This window comes from Bactrocera latifrons, unplaced genomic scaffold (assembly GCF_001853355.1).
Source record: "Bactrocera latifrons isolate USDA-ARS-PBARC rearing strain unplaced genomic scaffold, ASM185335v1 scaffold_212, whole genome shotgun sequence".
Lineage (NCBI taxonomy): Eukaryota > Metazoa > Arthropoda > Insecta > Diptera > Tephritidae > Bactrocera > Bactrocera latifrons.
In genome coordinates this window covers 444,706-466,452 of record NW_017535653.1, presented here as the reverse complement: position 1 = coordinate 466,452, position 21,747 = coordinate 444,706, and the positions used below count along the sequence as shown (strand labels likewise).

Here is a 21,747-nt window from a genome sequence, read left to right as displayed (position 1 = left end):
CCGCCGCATTTTTTCGTAGAATTTTCGAGCATTACCCCTATCGGCCAGCTCATCAAACTCTTCGTACGCACGCATTTTCAGACAGAAAGAGAAAGATGCCGAATTTCGGCTTCCCTCATCAACTCTCGGTATCTATCCCATCCCGCACTTGTTGTGGTCGATCGTAACATTGCGAGGTAGGCAGCCTTTTTCTCTCCGCTGCGACACGACACTCCTCGTCGTACCAGCTGTTCTTTTGCACTTTACGAAAACCAATGGTTTCGGTCGCAGCTGTACGTAAGGAGTTTGAAATGCCGTCCCACAGTTCCCTTATACCGAGTTGTTGACGAGCGCTTTCAGAGAGCAGGAGTGCAAGCCGAGTAGAAAATTGTTCGGCCGTCTGCTGTGATTGCAGGTTCTCGACGTCGAACCTTCCTTGTGTTTGCTGGCGTGAGGTTTTTACTGCACAGAGGCGGGTGAATCTTGGCTGCAACATGATAGTGGTCCGAGTCGATGTTAGGACCTCGGAGCGTACGCACATCTAWAACACTGGAGACGTGTCTTCCGCCTATCACAACATGATCGATCTGGTTGGTTGTTTTTCGATCCGGAGACAGCCCAGTAGCTTGATGTATCTTCTTATGCTGAAATCTAGTAGTACAGATAACTATATTTCGGGCCCCGGCGAGGTCTTTCAGCCTCAACCCATTTGGGGATGTTTCCACGTGGAGGCTGAATTTGCCGGCCGTAGTGCCAAAGATACCTTCTTGGCCCAGCTTTGACAGCTTTGATGCGGATTGTGGCTAGACGTTCATTCACCGGAGTGAATGATAGTACTCGGCGACGGAGTCTCTCTCCCACCACAAATTCCACACCAAACTTGCGCTCCTTTATATGGCCACTGTAGTAGATGCCACAACGACCTACTCGTCTCTGTCCTTGTCCCGTCCATCGCATTTGTTGCACGGCGGTGATGTCAGCCTTTATATTCACGAGGACATTAAGCAGCTGGCCAGCGGCGCCTTCCCAATTAAGGGACCGGACATTCCAGGTGCATGCCCTCAATTCGTAGTCCTTATCTCGTTTTATATGGTCGTCATCAAAAGGGGGGTTTCTCATCCAAGGCTGTTGAAAATTTTTCATTGGTAGTGTGTTTTTACGTTGTATCAGATTCTTAATTGCTCTAGGGTGTTCTTATTCAAATTTAATACATATAGATATAAATAAAAGCAAAATGGAAAAAGACGCAATATTAGACGACGCGCTAATAGCTGCTTATCTAACAAATCCAGATAAATGTAGTTCGACAGAAAATGAAAGTGAAATAGGAAATGTTGTATTGAAAGATGATATTTAAAGTGACGCGTAAGATGAAGATTTTAATGTGCAGGAGAATCGCGAATATATATTGCCAGATATATATTGCTGGACTACCTCGAAGGGAATAAATGCCGGTAGAGTTCTATCGATGAATGTTGTTCGAACAATAAAAGGTCCCACAACAGCATGTAAAGCATTAGAAATAGTTCAGTGGCCAAATGCAGAGATATCTCTGTCACAACAAATTTGACTAGGAAGACATTCGCTGATACAAATTGTCTTGAAATTCGTGCTCTTCTTGGCGTACTGACTTTGACCGCAGTTTTAGAAGATGATCACTTGTTAGCTTGTGTGTTATTCAATAAGACCTACAGTAAAGATAGATGGATGCAGCTGTTATGAGTCGTGATAGGTTCAACTTTTTAATTAGTGGGCTGCGAACAGATGATAAAACACTGCAACGATAATTAGACTCCAGGAAGCTACCACACAATCAACGAACAGCTGTTAGCTTTTCGTGGACGTTGTCCTTTCAAAATGTATTTACCTATTAAGCCGAATAAGTATGGCATAAAAATCGTTATCACGATTTGTGATAGGGCTACTAAATATATGTTCAATTCTATCCCATATTTGAGCAAGACAACAACAACTTCAACGATGCCATTATGTGAATACTAAGTGAAAGAGTTAACCAGAGCAATACATGGCACCTGTCGGAACATTACTTGCGATAATTGGTTCCCCTCCGTACAACTAGCAAAGAGCTTGCTGAAAGAGCCATAAAAGTTGACCATTATTGGAACAACAAGACCAGTTGCACAACAATGTTTTGCCTTTTATGGTCCTTTAACTTTAGCGTCATATAAACCTAAGCCATCAAAGATGGTATATTTGCTATCTTCCTGCAATGAACCGGGCACAATAAACCATACTTCTGGAAAGCCTGACATTATATTACTCTACAACCAGACAAAGGGAGGTGTCGACACATTCGACTCATGTCGTGTTCCAGAAAAACGAATAAGTGGCCCATGGCTGGCACAATATGACTTTCACCATCAAAAAGCCGTTAATCGAAAGAAGTTTATGGAGGTACTCTCTATGTCATTATCAATGCCGTGGATGGAACAAAGACGGGAAATACTAACATTGTCCAAAAGTTTGCGATGCAGTCATGCAGCTACTGTGCCTGCGGAAGCACCTAACCATCATAGCACCATCCTCTTCCAAGAAAAGAAAATACTCCAAAATTAAATGTTTAAAGAGTAAAAAATCCGTATGTAACGATCACAGATTTTTACTTTGTAAATCATGTATATAAATATTGAAAATGTGCAAAAATGCTACACAATATGTTACCAGCTATTTAAAAACAAAAGGAAAAAAAATTATTTTAATATTTAAACAAACACTTCGCTCCATTCGGAGAAGACTGTCTTTTTATGTAGGCGTTTTGAAAGAAACGAAACTCGTCAAAAAAACAAATGAAATAAATAAAGTAATTGAAAATATATTGAACTTTATTTAGTAAATAAGAAGCAAATAAATTATCTAAGTATAAAGTTTCGTGGTATCCAATAAAAGCCCAAAGACAACGATACGTCTGCCAGACGTATCATTATGATTTAAAGCGTTAAAAATAACGTATGAAGGCAGGGTTAAGAAGTAAGTTGTCAATAGAACTTGATCGCAAATAATCAGGGGTTAAAAAAAGCAGTAGGTGTCATGAATTCAGACATTATTGGTTTGATATTCGAAACAGAATTTGTATCGGTTTTGGGTGTCACGGAAACCAATTTTATCGGTTTTGCTGTCAGAAACAAATCAAGACTATCGCACACAGATTTGAAATGTAAGTTAAGAAATCAAGTTATTTTATTGTTACGAATTGATGTATCTTTATTTCTATAGGACAAAACATAAGTATAAAACACGAAAAGTCTTAATTATTGAGCTTTGGAAAAAATGCGGATATTTAAGGGGGAACCGGCTTTTTTTTGGGAGGGATAGAAATAGTAGATTAAAGCGAAATGTCTAGGGTTTGTAGTTATATATTTTAACATCACCCCAAAATTTTTTGGATACGAATTCTTTGATATTCTGTGAGAAACAAAAAATTAAAAAAAATCGTGTTTATTGAAAACTTATGTTTAAGTTAAACTAGGAAAATTTCAACAAAAAAGGCTAAAAAGCTAAAATTTCTAAAAATTTGAAAAAAGTGGTGTTTGACTAAAAAAAAATTACTTTATGTTGCTTAAACATGTGTTCAAATTTAACTTTTCTTAGTATATTTCAGTTTAAATAGAAGATAATTTAATGTCAAAGATACTAAATTTCATACGAGGTTTAGTTTTTTTTTATCCTGCCCGCCAATTAAGGAAATTCGTAAAACTGAAAAACCGAGAAATCGCCGTCAAAGTTTTCGCTTTCTGACCAAGCGTTCATATATGTACATATCTGCTAGACGCTCGGCCACTATTTAACTTCTAGCTTCGACAATATTTCGAGTTCCCATCTATAACTTTAGTTTAATATTCTTAGATAGTTTTTAAAGAAATTTAAGCAAAGAAGAATTCAATTTTTTAAAACTTCTAAAGCAGGCTCTCCCCTTAAAGAAAATTAACAAAACGTAATAAACGTAATTTAACACCCAAATGCGTCTTTATTCATTCGATAAATGTTATCTTTTAAAATTTCTTTCTTTAATGCGGAACTTATTAAAAACTTTAATATAATATTCCTATTGTATTCTAAATGTATTCATTTGCAAGTTTTGTCACATTATTAAACAGCTGGTTCGAATATTGGTTTTGCGTATGTTCGAAAAGACGAAAATCCGATCAGATTCTGTTGTGACGCCATTTAAAATCAGAATTTGTTTGCAATTCTGTCAGCTAAGCAATTTTGTCTTGGATTCCACAACACCCCTGAATATAACAATTAGTCACTGAAATGTTCAGAGTAGAGATTAAATACTTCCTAATTATTGATTTACTTTAATACTACAACATGTCATCGGTAATATTTGAACTAATTTGGGGTTTCTCACATAAAACTAAAAAGTGAAAAAAATTTCTTAGTAAAAGCTAACAATAAAAACAAAAATAGGGGGCCCATTCAGCTAACGTCAAAAATGGGCAAATGGGGTTGGTGATGCGAATATATAGCCTATCCCTCCCAAACGTCAACCTCACCTTCGCGCGGTACCCCCTGTTCACTACGAACGAAGCGCTGACGACGAAGTAAAGGCAGAGGAGGAAATTCCTACGCTACTGCCTGCCTAGAAGCGAAACCGGCAGCCCCGGAACTAGGCTCGGATACAGAAGGCTAATCACCTACTCATCTTAAACCCTCTGAGTAACGAAACCGAAATAAACAAAGCTGAGATTAAGAACGATAAATTGATGACGACCTTCAGCATGAAAAATGGATTACGAATAGGAACCTGGAATGTACGTTCATTGCTAGAACCAACTAAGCTACCGCAACTTTGTAAAGAGTTTAACCGCTACAAACTCATTCTTCTTGGTTTATGCGAGGTTAGATGGGCCGACTCAGGCGAAGTTACAACAACCTCTGGCGAAAAATTAATTTTCTCTGGAAACAAGCCCACTCAAAGAAGAGAGAATGGCGTCTGATTTCTTCTTTCTAAGTCAGCCTCTGCGGCGCTTATAGAATGGAAAGCTCACTCGGATAGAATCATCTCAGTGAGGCTGCGCACAAGAGCTAGAAATATGACTGTAGTACAAAGCTATCCTCCAACGAATGTAGCAGAAGTGGAAGCTAAGGAAGCCTTTTATAGTTGCCTCACAAAAGTAATGAGTGAAATCAATAAGGGTGACATAGTCATCTTAATGGGTGATATGAATGCCCAAATTGGTCACCCAATAAGGGGTTAGAGGCGACGATGGGCCGGCACGGGTTAGGCATGATGACTGAGAATGGCGAGTTGTTCACCGAACTTTGCGCTAACTTTAATCTTGTTATAGGAGGAACACTATTCAATCATAGACGCGTCCACAAAATAACTTTTACATCCCCAGATCGAATGACTGAAGATCAGATTGATCACATAGCAATAAGTCGAAAATGGTGCGGTTCCCTTATGGATACGCAAAATAAACGTGGAGCTGATATTGCGTCAGTCAGACTCAAAATTGCGGCAGTTAGCGACTCGAAAAAGAAGATACAGAAAAAATTCGACGTAGAGAAACTGAGAGATGAATCTTATCTAAAATGCAACTTATCCTAAATGCATCTGTCGAAACAGAATACACTCTATCTAACGACTGGAAAAGTATAAAACACACTTTTCTAAAAGCAGCGGAAAACTATATTGGATTCAAAGAATACAAACGAAAATTCTGGATCTCAGACTCCACATGGTGGTTAATAAACGAACGTAGAGAAATAAAAAATCAGTTAAATTCCGCTAAGGCGAAATCCGCCAAGGCGGCACTACAGCACACTTACAGCAAAACCGACAAGCTGATAAAGAAAAGCACGAGAAAGGACAAATGAATCTGGAGTGACAAATTAGCTAGAAAAGGCAGAAGGATACAGCAACTGACCAACGCAACACTCAAAACCGCTAAAAAATGAAGATGGCAAATTGACAACGCCCAAAGATAAGCAGACTAGGCTATTCAGTCATGCGGTTGCTAACGTCACATACCAAGACGTGACATTCACACCTCGTACCCGAATGAGACGGAGATAATGACTGCTATCAGAGCATTAAAGAACGAAAAAACTCCTGGGAAGGAAAACATCAACCCAGAACTCCTAAAAGCTGATCCTCAGACGACTGCGCGGATACTGTTTCCTCTACTCAAAGATATTTGGGTCTCAGAAAAGATACCAGATGAGTTGAAAGAAGGTGTTATTACTCTTCTTGCAAAGAAGGGAAATTTATCGGTATGTAAAAATTAGAGAGGAATAACACTCCTAAGGTTGGTGAATAAAATAATAACACACATAATTCACAAAAGGTTATCTGATTCGCTGATGCATGGGCTACGAAAAGAACAAGCTGGTTTCAGACCCCATTGCTCATGTGTCAATTACATCAATACCTTAGGAGTGATTGTAGAGCAGTCGGTAGAGTGACGAACTCCTCTCTACCTTTGCTTTATCGATTTTGAGAAAGCGTTTGACACTCTCAAACACGATGCGATTTGGAGATCCCTAGTATGCAAAGGAGTTCCGGAAAAATTAATTAACTGAATAAAACAGCTGTACTCAGGAGCTAGTTGTCGAGTAAGGTGTGGAAATATTTTAAGTAGCGGTATCCAAGTCAGGACTGGTGTCAGGCAGGGGTGACTGCTATCTCCCCTTTTATTCAATTTGGTATTGAATTTGGTAATGCGCCAATCGTGTGCGACTAATATAGGAATATCTTGGGGTTTAAACGGTAGCCTTGAAGATTTGGACTATGCGGATGATATCTCCTTGTTGTCCCATAAATATTCGCACATTTCCTTGAAACCTGAAGCTGTTAGTGATCTCGCCGCACAAACTGGACTTAAAATTAATATAGCGAAGACAAAATTCATGCGTATCAACACACCCGAAACGCCAAACCTACAGATCGCTGTAGCAGGTCTCGAAGAAGTCGACGAGTTTTGCTATTTAGGTAGCATCATATCTACAAACGGTGGATCAGCAGCCGATATACGAAACCGTATATCCAAAGATCGCGCTGCCTTCGGAATGTTGGATAAAGTCTGGAGATCAACACATATATCCATACGTACGAAGCTAAAAATATTCGATTCAAGCGTGAAATCCGTTGTATTATAAGGCTGCGAGACGTGGAATATGGCAGCGAATGTTTTACAATCGCTACAATCCTTTTTTAATCGATTTCTTCGAAAAGTTTTGCGGATATTCTGGCCTAACGTTATTAGCAGTGCTAACCTCTGGACCGTAACCAAACAGCTACCGATTCACATCGAAATTCGACGTCGTAAATGGAAATGGATCGGCCACACTCTGCGAAAGCATCTCGACGACAATAGCAGAACAGCGCTAGATTGGAAACCGCAAGGAAGCCGAAGACGCGGTAGACTAGCCAACACCTGGAGACAGGAAGTCGAAGCAGAAGCGCAGAGAAGTGGTTAATCTTGGAGAGAAATTAAATTTATAGCTGTAAATAAAATGAATTATAATTTGTTTATTGAGGCTCTATGTTCCACCTAGGAACTACGGGAATATATATATATACATATATAGAAAAGTTTGCGTATTATTGCAAGAAATATGACATATTTCTCATATATCGAGCATCCCACGCTATTTTCACTATAATACACCAATTTTATCAAGCAACATGGATATCAAGTGCATAGATATCTTTCTTTTTGCAGCCGGTCTGTGATCAATAATATAATCTGATCTATAAGAAATACTATATAGTCTAAAGAGCGACTCTAGGTGGTAGCCTGGAGCTTTAGCTAGCGGCTCTTTAAGTTGCTGAAATGCTATAACTTTTTTTTATTGAATTTAAATTCTGTGTCTTTCCTTTAAAAATCGCTTAAAAGCCTAACAATTAACCCATACTCTTCCACGAATAGCAATACGGAATGTATCGCTCTCTTATTAGAATTTATGTCACTTTGCCTAGAGAATGATTTTGCACTTAACTCATTTGTCTGTAGATTAATTAATATGCTCACTCAATACACTCCGGTAAAACAATCCCAATCACCATTTGAAATGAAAATCATTTTGTGAGATAGGTATCTATCAAACTCCACTAAGAATATATCATATGCAATTCAGCGCGCGATAGAAACCCAGGTGCTTCACCAGTGGTAGTGGTATCGAAGAAAGATGACGCAAAACGATTGTGTTAGGACTTCAAAAAGTGGTAGTATGAATTTGATTACGATTTTTAATTAGAGAAAAGATAGTGAGTGACACAAAACGTTACACCTCATTCGTAACCCATAGTGGGCAGTATGAAATTAATTTCGTACTTTTCGGAATGCTCCTACCGTATTTAGTCGCTTTGAATATCGGGGGTTTTGCACAACTAGTAGCCTCTTTTTCCTACTTCGTTGGGATTCTTCGATTCCGGTTTCGCTTTTAGCCTAACTTCTTTTATGGCGACTAATCGTCGTTTCTCGAAATTTGATAATGGGCAAATAAATTTTTTTAAAATATCATATCTAAGTAAGCTTAGATCACAACTGATGTCAAATATGTCATCAATATATACATCTCTCATCTTGATCGTTTTAAAAATTAGTCCACTACATTTACTATATGGACAAAAATTAACTATAATCTTAATCTCGGTTTTTACCTGCCTACCTATATTACTGTATTGTAACTCGGCTATAATCGCGTAAGCGGTGTCTACGCCAGTAAAGAAGAAGAAGATCCATATTGCTGTCACACTCGAAATTGCGATCTCCCAGTTGATCGCAAAACATTAATATTGTTTGTTATCTATACCACAATCTTTCAGATTGGGAGCTACTTCCACACCTTGAATAGTGCTTCCCATAAATGTAAACTCAGCAAATAAAACTGCGTTTTAAGTACACTGACGTCTGTATCATTCAGCAAATAACAATACTGTTGTAGAATTCAAGGAAAAAATAACTTCTATCAACAATAGAGGCGTTATTTTCATATCCAAGATATTTGTGAGAAATTAGAATCAATCTGGCTAAATGAGTTAAGCTTCCCGCCCTCATACTCGTACACCACTATACCACACAACACACCACTATTTTCGGCGCGCAGCAGTTTTTTCTGTTCTACCTCGTTTTTTTTAATCATAACCAAGAAAAAGAATAACTCAATTAGTTGTTCCCCCCTTTTTTATAATTTGTGCTGGCATGGAATGCGATATCAGTTATCAGTTTTCATACACGACTGAGTCCATATCCGCATTATTCAAAATTCTCTCCTCTGTGGCAAAACTTTTTACCCCGCAGGATGACTATCGCCAATTATGAAACAATACAAAATTCTGATACAACAATTATGGCTGGATGGTACCGACTGGGACGAGCAAGTAAAACCACTTCGTTTAGAAAAGTGTAAAAAGTTAGAAAATACAAATCCCACGATGGGTAAATTATATCCCAGAGCAGAAAGTCGAACTACACGGCTTCTGTGACGCCTCTGAAAAAGCATATTGCGCCACTATATACAATATGTTCGCGCACAAAGCGACAAGGCGACCACAAGCCACTTACTAGTTGCAAAAGTGGCTCCTTTAAAAACAATAAGTCTACCACGACTAGAGCTATGTGGAGCACCACTACTTGCCAAACTAGCACCCATAGTGCAAACGCATCTGAATATGGCAAAATATAAATTATATCTCTGGTCCGATTCCGGGATTGTATTAGCCTGGTTAGAAAAACCACCACATGCATGGAAGACTTATATTTCCAATCGAACGTCTCAAATTCTTGACCTATTCATTTTTCGATGATACTGATATTCTTGAGAGATTTTCATCTTACCTCTGAGCCCTCAGGGTAATCGCTTACATGCTCAAATTCATAGAGCGACTCAAACTTAGAAATAAGGAAATACGCACAGTATACCCCCAAGGCGAAACAGTGACGCAACTAGACTTTCCAAAAGCAAAGGTCTCTCTTATCGCATCTACTCGAGCGCGCTACTTCAGACGAGAGATATCAGTACTAAGAGAATCGAAGCCGATTGATAAAAAGAGCTCACTCCTAGTATTAAATCCATTCATAGATATGAAGGGTATACTTCGTGCAAATGGTCCGCTTGTCAATTCAAACCTAACGTATAACGAACGTCATCCCATTGTTATAATAGAGAGATCGCAACTTGCCACATTACTATTACTATTATTACACGCAGAACTCCGCCTAATGCAACAAATAGTCCGCAAAGAGTTTTATAGAACAAGACTCAAGCCAAAAATAAAGAAATGCATTTTTACGTGCTAGATCTGCACTATGCATATACAACAGATGCGAACGCAGATTATGGCAGCACTTCTACCGGAACGTTGCAACTTTGCTCTGCCCTTCACTATCACAGGTGTCGATATTGCTGGGCTTTTCAAATAAAGACGTCCATGCTAAGGTCTCCGACACTAATGACAGGCTACGTGGCTGTCTTTGTCTGTTTTACGACAAAAGCAGTACACCTCGAGCTATGTACTAATCTGACAAAAGACGCTTTTCCCGCGGCATTTGCTCGCTTCGACGGACGAAGGGGTTTTCTCATGAACTCATGAGCGACAATGGCAAGACCTTTATATGAGCTCAAAGAGCCACTGAAAACCAGTTTGTGGACTTCATCAAACAAGTTTCACCTGAGATTGTACAAAAGTAAGCCCCCAAGGCATTGCATCCCTCCAAGCGCTCCTCATATGGGTGGTTTATGGGAATCAGCGGTAAAAAGCTTTAAATCCCACTTTAAAAAAGTAGCTGGAAACTAAAAGTTAACGTTGAAGAATTTACAACATTATTAATTCGTATTGAAGCCGTTCTCAATTCACGAATATTGACGACACTATGCCTCAGATCTAACAGCTCTTACGCCAAAGCATTTTCTCAAAGGAGCACCCATTCTGGACATACCTGAGCCAGGTGTGGAGTCGCTTTCTTTACTAAATAGATGGGAAAGAATTAAAATTTGCCATCACGATTTCAGCCGCTGAAAAGGAGGAGTATATTAAGGACCTTCACAAAAGGAGGAGTATATTAAGGACCTTCACAAAAGGTAGCGCTGGAAATCTCCCAAAAAGGCGCCAAAGCTTGGAGATTTTGTCCTAATTCATGCCGATTGTCTCTCCCCTACAGAATGGCGGTTTGGTCTCATAGAGGAGCGGTTCCGACGGTCATATCCGAGTAGTCGATCTCCGGACTCAAAACGGAACGCTAAGCAGACCGCTCGTCAAACTGTGCTTCCTACCAACCGCAGATAATAGCGAAAATGCGCGTAATGAACAATCCGTACAATAATACCGACACTCAGAAATTGAAACATCCGTATAATAACCAAACCCGAAATCAATCGCACATATGATACATCATAGATACTACTAAAATAATGGGTAGATTTGTAAACTCTGACAAACCAAATAAATTTGGTTACAAATCGCACAATTTCATAATATATACAAGTGAGTCGCAACTAAACTCTCCATACAGGCAAATATGGATTCATTAAACATTTCAACTCGCACGCCAACACTGAGATCGGCCATCAGTGTGCTCCGTCGTGGGGTTGTCCCAACAGCGGCGCCCCGAACAATCACCGCACCAGCACCGTCAACTGCAGCTCGCAATGGTATACCTGTAACCACACCGTCACCACCAGCAGAGCCGCATCGCATACGATGCTCCCTTTGTCGCTGCCCACACCGACTGCAACACTGTAGACTCTTCAAGGGCATGTCACCCATCCAGCGCCAGTAGGTAGCACAGGCGCATGGGCATTGCCAAAATTGTCTGGCCCACACTCACGCGACTGAGAACTGAGACTCTGGGGCTTTGTGCCAAATGTGTGGTAGGCAGCATCACACGCTGCTCCACCGCACCCCAAGACGTGAGGTCGGTCGGCCACAGCAGCAAACCAACCGTGTGGCACGACGACGAAGACCGGCACCTTCTCCTGAGTCCCGTCTATAGCGGCAGCGAAACGCAGCACCCACCAGGCGTCATCGTCAAAGGCCACACTACCGGCGCATGTCCAGACTTAGCAACGTTGCAGCAACTCCAGCTATTGCTGGGCTGAACATTCGCCTAGGGGGGGGGCGGGATGGCTAAATGAGTTAAAGTATCCGCCCTCTTACACCACTATACCACACAACACACCACTCACAAAGCAACACTGGCACACTCACCACACTTAAAGACAACACTCATCGACTGGAACTACTCGACGCAGTAGTTTATTTTGATTCTCAAAAATCGACGTTTGGGTTAGGATGTCACACTAGATGTGCCCCTTAAGATACAAAGCTGATGTATGTTACCATATGTTTGTATATCCCCCATGTCATCCACATGAAGCAACCGCCCCTAATATATACAGGGCTCAGTGTCCGAAGAAGCACGGAAAACATCTTCTAGGGAGGATTGCTAAACAGAATGCTTTAGCCTAAAGGATCTATTCAAAACACTGAGGACATCAGAATGGAGATAATTAAAGACCTCGAAACCGAAATCACTGCTATAACAATACAAAACAGGCTTCGGGATGCTGGTTTGAACGCTCGAAACCCGAAAGCCAGTTTTGACTAAGAAAATGCGTCAAAACCCCTACGGTGGGCTATAAAGCACGAAAGCTGGACTGAAGTCAATTGGCATGAAGTAATCTACTCGGACGAGTCCAAGTTTAACATGTTATGTAGTGACCGGATGTCGTACGTAAGGAAAAAAACTGGTGAAGGCTATAGCGAGGATGCGTCTGAAGAACGGTTAAGCAGGGAAGCAGCCGCATGGTTTGGGGATGCTTTTCTTACCATGGATAAAAGAGGCTAGCTAGATTGGAACAATAAAGGAAATTAAGTACCAGTAAATACCTTCAATTGAAGAGCACTTTTTGCAAGAAAACGATGTCATCTTCCAGGATGATTCTACTTCATGTCATTGTGCCAAAATGGGATATATATGTAACAATTTGTAGCTTTCAGCAAGAAAGGATCAAAAATTATAAATCATTTGCTTTATCTTTTCCAAACGTTTACTATGTAACTCACCCAAGAAATATTAAACTTGTATGTTTTACGACAAAGGCAGTACACCTCGAGCTTTGTTCAGATCTGACATTTGACGCTTTGTCGGCCGACGCGGATTTCCATCAAAGATTATGAGCGACAATGGAAAAAACTTTATCGGAGCTCAAAGAGGCACCGAGAAAGAGTTCATAAACTTCATGAAAGAAGTATCCCTGAAATTGTTAAAAAATATGCACCCCAAGGGATCGATTGGCAGTTCATACCTCCATGTTCTCCACACATGGRTKSACTTTGGGAATCAGCAGTAAAAAGCTTTAAGTCCCATTTAAAGAAAACGGCTGGTAATCATAAATTCAATTATGAGGAGTTTACTACACTACATCATCTTTTCCTCCCACACTACACACAACAACTCAACGCATCATTATCTACACCACACCTTTCACACCACACACGAGGACACCAGCACCAAATTAACAAAAGGGACTGGCGACAGTGGTCGAGCCTCTTTTTTTGTTCATCATCCGCGCGCATACACGCATCGAAAACAACCATTTTCACGTTCGCTCCAACTGGAAATTAAGGTGAGTGCCGGTAACATTTTTAATAAGCACATCGAACTTTATTCAAAGTCATTCATGACGACGTTACTAGATTCCAGTACGCCAAAATTTCGAAAGTCATCTTGAAAATTGTTTTATAAAACAGAATAAAGAATAGGTAAAAGAATTTTTGAAAACTCAAGTATAAATATGTAATTATGTATTACACACCCGAATCTATTGAAACTATGAAACATATCACAATAAAAATTAAATATTGGAATTAAACTACCAAAATATTTATTTTATATATTTGAAATGTGTATATACATTTTAGTTAAATTTTTATTCGTCCACTCCTATAAGCGGACAAAAATTGTGGAACCATGAGACCCACCCGATGCAAATAAATTGAATTTGGATTCATCGCTAAATATCACGTTTTTCCAAAAAGTTTCAAGTTGGTGTAGGTGAGCTTTAGCGAAGTCCAACCTCATTTTTTGTTAGCTTTTAAAATGTGTGGGTTTCGTCGAGGTACACGACCATGATAACCGGCCTTATGCAGGGTATTTCGGACTGTATGTGAGCTAAATACTTTCCCCAGTTGTTCCTGCATTTTTTCACTCCATGTTACAGCCGAAATGTTTGGGTCTTTCGCCACTGCGCCAACAATGGTTAATGGTAATGGTTCATTACATACATACATTTCAACGGTTATCTCTTTTCCGCGAACCATTTTGCTCAATTTATGTCAAGGCAAAACACATTACAAAAAGTCGACTGCTCTAATTATTCATTAATATGCAATATCTAACAAAAGTCAAATAGGATCAAAGGAAGTCAACTTGAAGAGGAATATGCAAAAAACATGATGGCCAATACTTTTTTGATGTGTTCTTCGCTGTTTCTAACTTCTTTTTTAGATTTGGGGGAAGTGGAGGAATAGGAACAAGCATAAGGTATTGTGAAGTTTTAAAATGAGCTGTTTTATTAAATAAAATTATTTTTAGATACAAGTATAACTTATATAAGTTTTCCTTAACAGTGATTAGAATTTCCCACTATACAAAGGTAAATAAAAACAAATATTAATGCGAAACTCTAAAACCTGCAAAATATTTTTATCTTCTTCACACAACCGTACAATTCCGATATGAAGTAAATTTCCGCTCTTTAAATTGTGTACAATGTCTGCCAGAGATAAAGAGATGTCCAACTCCTTTCTCATTGGAAATGAGAGAACAATTGCTAAACGCTAAAACCTCCTGAACTCGATCAACTGTCAAAGTTTGATTTTGACGTTTAGCAATTGGAAACGAGTAATGGCTAGATTGAAATCTTACCAGAAAAATATGTAAACGGAGGGATTTGTTGCATTGTGCAATACTATTACAAGAAAGGTAAAATAATGAAAATTAAATAAATTTATGAAATTTAAATGTATTTGATGAAATGTTTTGTAAAGTGAAGCATCATAGTATTATTTTCAATGCAAAATTATTAAAAACTTTTATTGATTAAAAGCTAAAAAGCTTAAAACCTTTTATTGGGTATTGAAGGGTCAAAAGTTAACCCCTTGTTGTCTGACGGTACTCTCCAGTACCACTTCGAATTTTTCTGTTTTAAACAGAATCGCTGAACGTCTTGCTGCAAGCAGACCAACGGCACTTTAAAGTACAATTCGTGAATTTTTCGCTCTCTATGCTCATTTCAAGTTAGTGTTTTCCGTAGTGCGGTCGTAAAAAAAAGTGTTTTATTATTCTACTTATATATTGCAAAATACTTAAAATTTCTCCAGGAAATAAAGAGAAACTTAAAGTTTTGTTAATTTGGCATTTATTATTGAAGATGCAAAGGAGTCTAACTCTTTTGTTTACCAGTGATATTTGATTTTCTGAAGGAGACTTGTAAGTACCGTCGGGCTCTCTTGGCCCTTGTTTTTTACACACAACACTGATTTCCTTATATACTGGTTTATACAGATAATATAATATCTATAAACAGAAAATCAAATTACTTCCATTTTGGAAGAAATTCCAATTGATAATGCACAAAATACGGATATTGAGAGTGAGGATGAAGATGAAGAGGTGATGATTTCACCGAATGATGAAGATCAGTTTTTATTGAAGTTCTAAATCAAATTCAGGAAGAAGAAATTGAAGAGACAAATATTTTGCCGGAAAATTTCCGAAGCACAGTTTTTGAAGAACCGTTGAGAAAATGGAAAAAAGTTGCGAAAAAATTCAGTCAAAGCCGCATTCGAAATGTCAACACTGCGGAATATTTTTGTGCTGCAATGAAAACAAGAACTGTTTCTCCGAGTATGAAAAATATGAGCTCCTCAAGCTCGACGGTACTTCTAAGTACCATATCCTTTTTTATACTAAGATGAATAAGGTGAATTAAGCCTTTTTTTTATTATCTTTAATTTCCATTGCTTTGAATTGTTTATTAGCGATCTTGAACGGCGGCAATAAATTAATCCGTTCACATATATAATGGTATAATTTCAATCTGGCCGTTCCAGTCATTCCAATTACAAAACGTCAAAAATTACCCAATCCAGTCAACTGTCAAAGTTCGGTAGGTGAGTTGTTTGTGCAGTTATCGTCTATTACTTATGTACACATTAACATAAGTAAGGAATATTATGCACCGGTCACGTTTAGCGTAAATGCATGCTATATTAGGTTTATGTCGTTTGAAAATAAAAATTATTTACTTGGACTTATTAAACATAAAAATTACTTACAATTTCAAGCTGCCTCAGAAAACTTCTGTCAAATATTCCATGGCATGTTTCTTTAATATGCCCCTTTATGCATTTTTGAACCAGTAATGTCAAACTTTCTCCTGCTATGCCATCTAAAAGTTCCATTTCTCGTAACGCCTTATTTGTTTTATTTATTAATATATCCAAACTTTGGCACTCACAGCCATTCATTTCATTTTTGCATCCAGAACATTCTTTTTTATTCATCATTAATTCAGCATCTGAAAGAAAATAACAATAAAATATAAAGTAGAAAACATAATTAAAAATAAACAAGGAAAATATAATATTAATATGTAGTATATCAAAAAATATGAGGTTCAAATGTTATTAAAACCTAAAAAATATCCGACGTGCTTCTATGAACATATATGTAAATTTGTTCATAATCTTATAATTCTTAATTTATTCTTCAAAATCTATGTCGTCCTCCTCAAAGTAAAAAACTGGCCACTGACACTTCAGCCAGCGTTTTTTTCAATCCTCGAAACAGTTCTTAAAGTTAATTACCGGAATAGCCTTCAATGCGCGTGGCGACTCAGGTTAAATGTCTTTAATTGACCTAAAACGGTTTCCCAGGAGCGGTCGTTTGAGTAATATCGGAGACTATAAAGTATTTATATAAATGATTTGCGTGACGAACTGAGCCGATTTAGCCATATACGTCTGTCCGCCTGCAAATACTAGTCTCTGACTAGTTTTTAATGTTATATAAGGATGTGAAAATTTTCACACGTTCGTTCCCTCTTTTCGCAATTTGGCGCCAATTCGATATACCAAGCCCACCCTCCTTTGCCCTTTCTCCACCTGGTTTTTTCAACAGATAGAATGTTTTCCTCTTCCTCTGCTTTTCTCGGTGTTTCATCCTTTCGGAGCATAGCCCCGTCTCTTAATTCGCTGAACTATGATAATGTCGTCGCATATCTCGTACATCGTTCCTTAGAATGCGATATTCGCCATTGCTAATGCGCAAAGAACCATAAATCTTCCGCAAAACCCTCCTCGAAAACTCGTAACACCGACTCATCAGTTGTTGTCATCGTCCATGCCTCTGCATCATATAGAATGACAGGGATGATGAGTGACTTATACAGTTTGATCTTTGTTCGTCGAGAGAGGAGTTTACTTCTCAATTACATACTCAGTTGTGGTTTGTGGTAATGCTGGTCCCAAGATAGACGAAATTATCTACGACTTCGAAGTTGAGACTGTCAACAGTGACGTGGGAGCCATGTAGCGAGTGCGACGAGTGTTCATTTGATGATACGAGATGTTTCGTCTTGTCCTTGTTCACTACCAGACCCATTTGCTCTTTCAAGTTTCAGAAACTCTTTGGCAATTGAGTATCTTTAAAAGATATTAGCACTATAGAATTCTAAAAATCCCTTTTTTTAGTTCTTTCGCTTAAACTATGTTTTATTGCCATAAAAATTAGTTTAAATTTTATTTGTAGAAAACTTTTCAAACTTCTTCAAAAAAAATTACCAACAGCTTCGGAAGAAAAACCCCCTTTTGATGACGACCATGGCAAACTAAATAAGGATTACGAGTTGAGGGCATGGAGTAAGAATTTGCGGTCTAATTGGGAAGGTTCCGCTGCCCAGCTAGTTGATGTCCTCGTAACAACAAAGGCTGACATCGGGGCAAGGACTGAAGCGAGTAGGTCCTTGAGGCATTAACTGCAGTGGCCATATAAAGGAGTGAAAGTTCCGTGTGGGAACCGCCGAGTATTGTCACTCACTCCGGTGGATGAACGTCTAGCCACAATCCGCATCAAAGCGAAGTTCATCAACATATTGCGGATTTACCATCACGCCACGAAGGAAGAGCAAGACTGTGTCGCCAAAAAAGATATTTTTGACACAACAGTCAGTAAAGCTTCCATGAGGAAACATCTCCAAATGTATTGAAGCTGATCGCCTTCGCCGGGTTATCAGTAGTACCAGACAAATTCAGCATAGAATAATTTACCAAGCTACCTGGCTGTCTCCGGACCGAAAAGCCACCAACCAGATCGATCATGTTATGATAGACGGAAGACACGTCTCCAGTGTTGCCGTCAGAGGTGGTGCTCGAAAATTCGATAAAACGATACCGCGACTAACAGAAGGTTAAAAAAACTGGAGCATACTCACCCCAAAGGTGACCTAGTCACTGATGCCCAAAGCATACTAAAATTATTTATGAAAAACTTCTCCAATCTCCTGAATGGCATGAAACCATATCGCCAGGAGAATTCGAATCCCATTCGCCAATCGATGAATCAACCATAAAGAACTTCGAATAGCAATCACCTGTCTGAAGAACAACAAAACAGGCCGATGAATAGGCGACATTCAAATACTGCGGCAAAGAAGTGTTGAGGAGCATGCCTAACCTTCTTGGTACAATATTCTTTTTTGTTTTTGCAATATATTTTTATTTATTGAATCAGCTTTTTTTGAAAGCCTAACAATAAATTATAAAATCTTAAATCTATTTAAAAACTAGACAAGCTCAAGCAATTGATTGAGCTGTTTTGGTGATACGTTGATCCTTAGGAGGTGGGCATATCTCTTCTTTTAAGGTGTGTTTCTTTTTGCACGAATGTACCAAAGCATTAGCCAATGGGTTTGTGTGATCTCGGAGTTTAGATATATTATATGTATATTTAACTCCGTTATCTTCTTTTTCTTTCTTTACCATRGGAATAMCAAGATCTTTATGGATATTTTCATTACGCATATACCACGGTGAACATCTAATTGTTCTAAGCATTTTCGATTGGAACCTTTGCCTTATATCAACATTAGTTGCACAGGTCGTACCCCACAGTTGAATGCCATACCTCCAAATCGACTATATAATACCGAACTATGTAAGATAACTCTGTTGTTTAGGCGAAGTTTTTAGTTTTTATTTAAAAGTCAATTTAAATTTGCAGCTCTCATCTTCATTCAAGTTATTTTACTAGTTATATGTTTTCTCCACGTAAGTCTTCTATCTAGGTGAATACCAAGACAAGTCACTTCATTCGCTTGGGGTACTAAAATATTAATTCTTATTGCCGGATACATTTTTGGTCCATAACATGCTTACACTTTTGTTCATTTCTACGCCATTCTTCGATAGACCTTAAGTGCTCGGCCAATATTCTTGGTGCTATTATGTTGCATTTATTACGGCTCACTAAAGCTGTCATCCGCAAAAGTTGATGTTAATACATTATTAGCTGTTGGAAGATCTGCTGTATATATGATATAACTCAATTAGCATTTTTGGGGTAATATTATCATGTTCTGGTGACTTTTTTGGGTTAAGTTCTTTTATTATTCTAATAATTTCAGTAAGTGAAGTCTTGAAAGACTCGAGTAAGCTGGACAGATTAGAGTTGTTCTGTTCGGCAATTAGGTTGAAATTCCTTTTCTAGGTGATTTGCCAAACAATGAGCTTTTTCCTCGTCACTTTGAGCCCAATTTCCACCCATGTTTCCTAAAGTCATGCTGGACTACTTCATGGACGTCATGGACCAACTGACGGCGTCATGGACTTTTGGGCTTTAAAAGAGAATTTTGCTTTCTTGAATTTGGACACAGCTTCTTTATGTACATTTCAGTGTTGAATCTTCCTCACGTTTAAGCGCTTTTTTTAATTTGCAGGCTGTCAAATAAGAGCGTGGTCGACTTTACCGACAGTTAACGAAAGATGTCGCTCTAATTCCTTCGTGAACCGATAGAGGGAAGCTTCTTGCCAGAACGTGGCTCAATAGGAAAAGTGAATAAAGAATAGTGAATCTGTTTTCGCGAAAATTCTGCTTTAACAATGCGGCAAGGACAAGCAAAATTAATGGCAAAAGGTTTAGATATATCCTATGAAACTTTCCGAACCCCTTCTTCGTACTCATGATCTCAAATGGCGCACCACAATGACGAAGCCTCTGTTGACTGAAAAACTTGTGACAAAGCGACTCGCATGAGAATATTAACTGAGATTTTGAAAATGTCATTTTTACTGATGAATGTCCTCATCGAGCCATATATTAAACAGAAGCGTCTGTGGAAGACGCACATACACTTTGAAGCAGTTGTCTTACGATATTCGTCGGATCTTTAGAGCCTTGCCACTAGAAGACACCGTCAAATTAGTAGAAAATATGCCTCGGAGATGCCAGGCAATTATCGACGCCAGTCAATACCGGACACATTATTGACCAAATTGTATCATTGTTTCTAATGTGTACAATGTATATATAAATATGAAAGTTTCATAAAATAAGTTTTTTATAAATTAGCACGACCACGCTCTTACTTGACAGACTGTACGTACAGGTGATTTCAATTGAAGCTGAGTGGAAGCGGAGTGATTTATCTGTCATTCTCGTCTTGTACGCCTTTTTTCATTTACAAGCTTTTCAATTTCTAATTTTTTCTGAAACCAATCGGCTTATAGCTTTGGTTTAGTGTTGCTAAGACAGCTGCGTTTATTATAACATTGAGTTCTGTTATGCTTTCGTCAATATATCTTCCTGTTTTTATTTTGTGCTCAATCTTAATGTGGTTCCTCACTTTTTTTTATATTTTAGCCAATTTGACCCACTTTTGGATCAACGAATATAGGTTACTCACATATCTTTATTAGTACAGGACAGTGATCAGAAGATAAGTCAGTGCAGGTATCAACCGTCATGTGCGACTGTGGTGGTACCCTGCGATCGTCGTCTGCACCGTTGCTTAGTATGGCAAATCTGTTGCCATTAAGGATTTCTGGCTTTTCACCATTTGGCGTGCCTGGTTGAAATTTTTTGATATTGACCGCTGATTTAACTGGAATTTCCGTTTTACGTATACAGCTATTAATACCAGTCTGAAAAGTTGGCCATTTTTTGCTTGTTTGACAATTTTTCTTTTTTGTTTTTGCTTTTTGTTTCGTGCAAAATTGGTTTATGTTTAATAATAGTTTTCTGAAAAAGGCCTGTGAAAAGAGGATCGATACACACCACCTTTTCGTCGATTTTAAAGTTGCTTTTGACAGGACGCAAAGGAGCTGTCTTTACGCCGGTATGCCTGTGTAAACTCACGTTGAACAATACTAAAAGTTTAGTCAGGATCGGGAAAGACGTTTCCGAACCGTTCGATACCAAACGAGATTTCTGTCAAGGCTAATTTCTATCGTGCGACTTTTTCAATCTATTGGTGAAGAAAATAATTCCAGCTGGAAAGCTTGGTCGGGCAAGTAAAATCTTCATTAAGAGTGTACAGCTGCTGACGTACACCGATGATAGTGATATAATTGGCCTCAACATCCGCGCCGTTAGATATGCTTTCTTCAGCGTGGATACGACAAATGGACAGTGGCAAATTGAACGACATATCTCCTGTCATCAAACAAACAGTCGTTGCACTCGATTCACTTTTGACAGTCATAACTTCAAAGTCGTAGATAATTTCAACACTAAC

General features: G+C 38.6%; 1 protein-coding gene across 1 annotated transcript in view; it reads right to left on the bottom strand.

The window, feature by feature from the left end:
• Positions 1 to 21,747, bottom strand: part of LOC108968378 (anaphase-promoting complex subunit 2) — a gene marked incomplete at its 3' end in the record, with an annotated part of 118,293 nt that overhangs the window by 81,564 nt on the left and 14,982 nt on the right. The window contains 1 exon segment of the mRNA XM_018932377.1: positions 16,292 to 16,533. Within this exon segment, the coding sequence (XP_018787922.1) occupies positions 16,292 to 16,533 (242 nt within the window).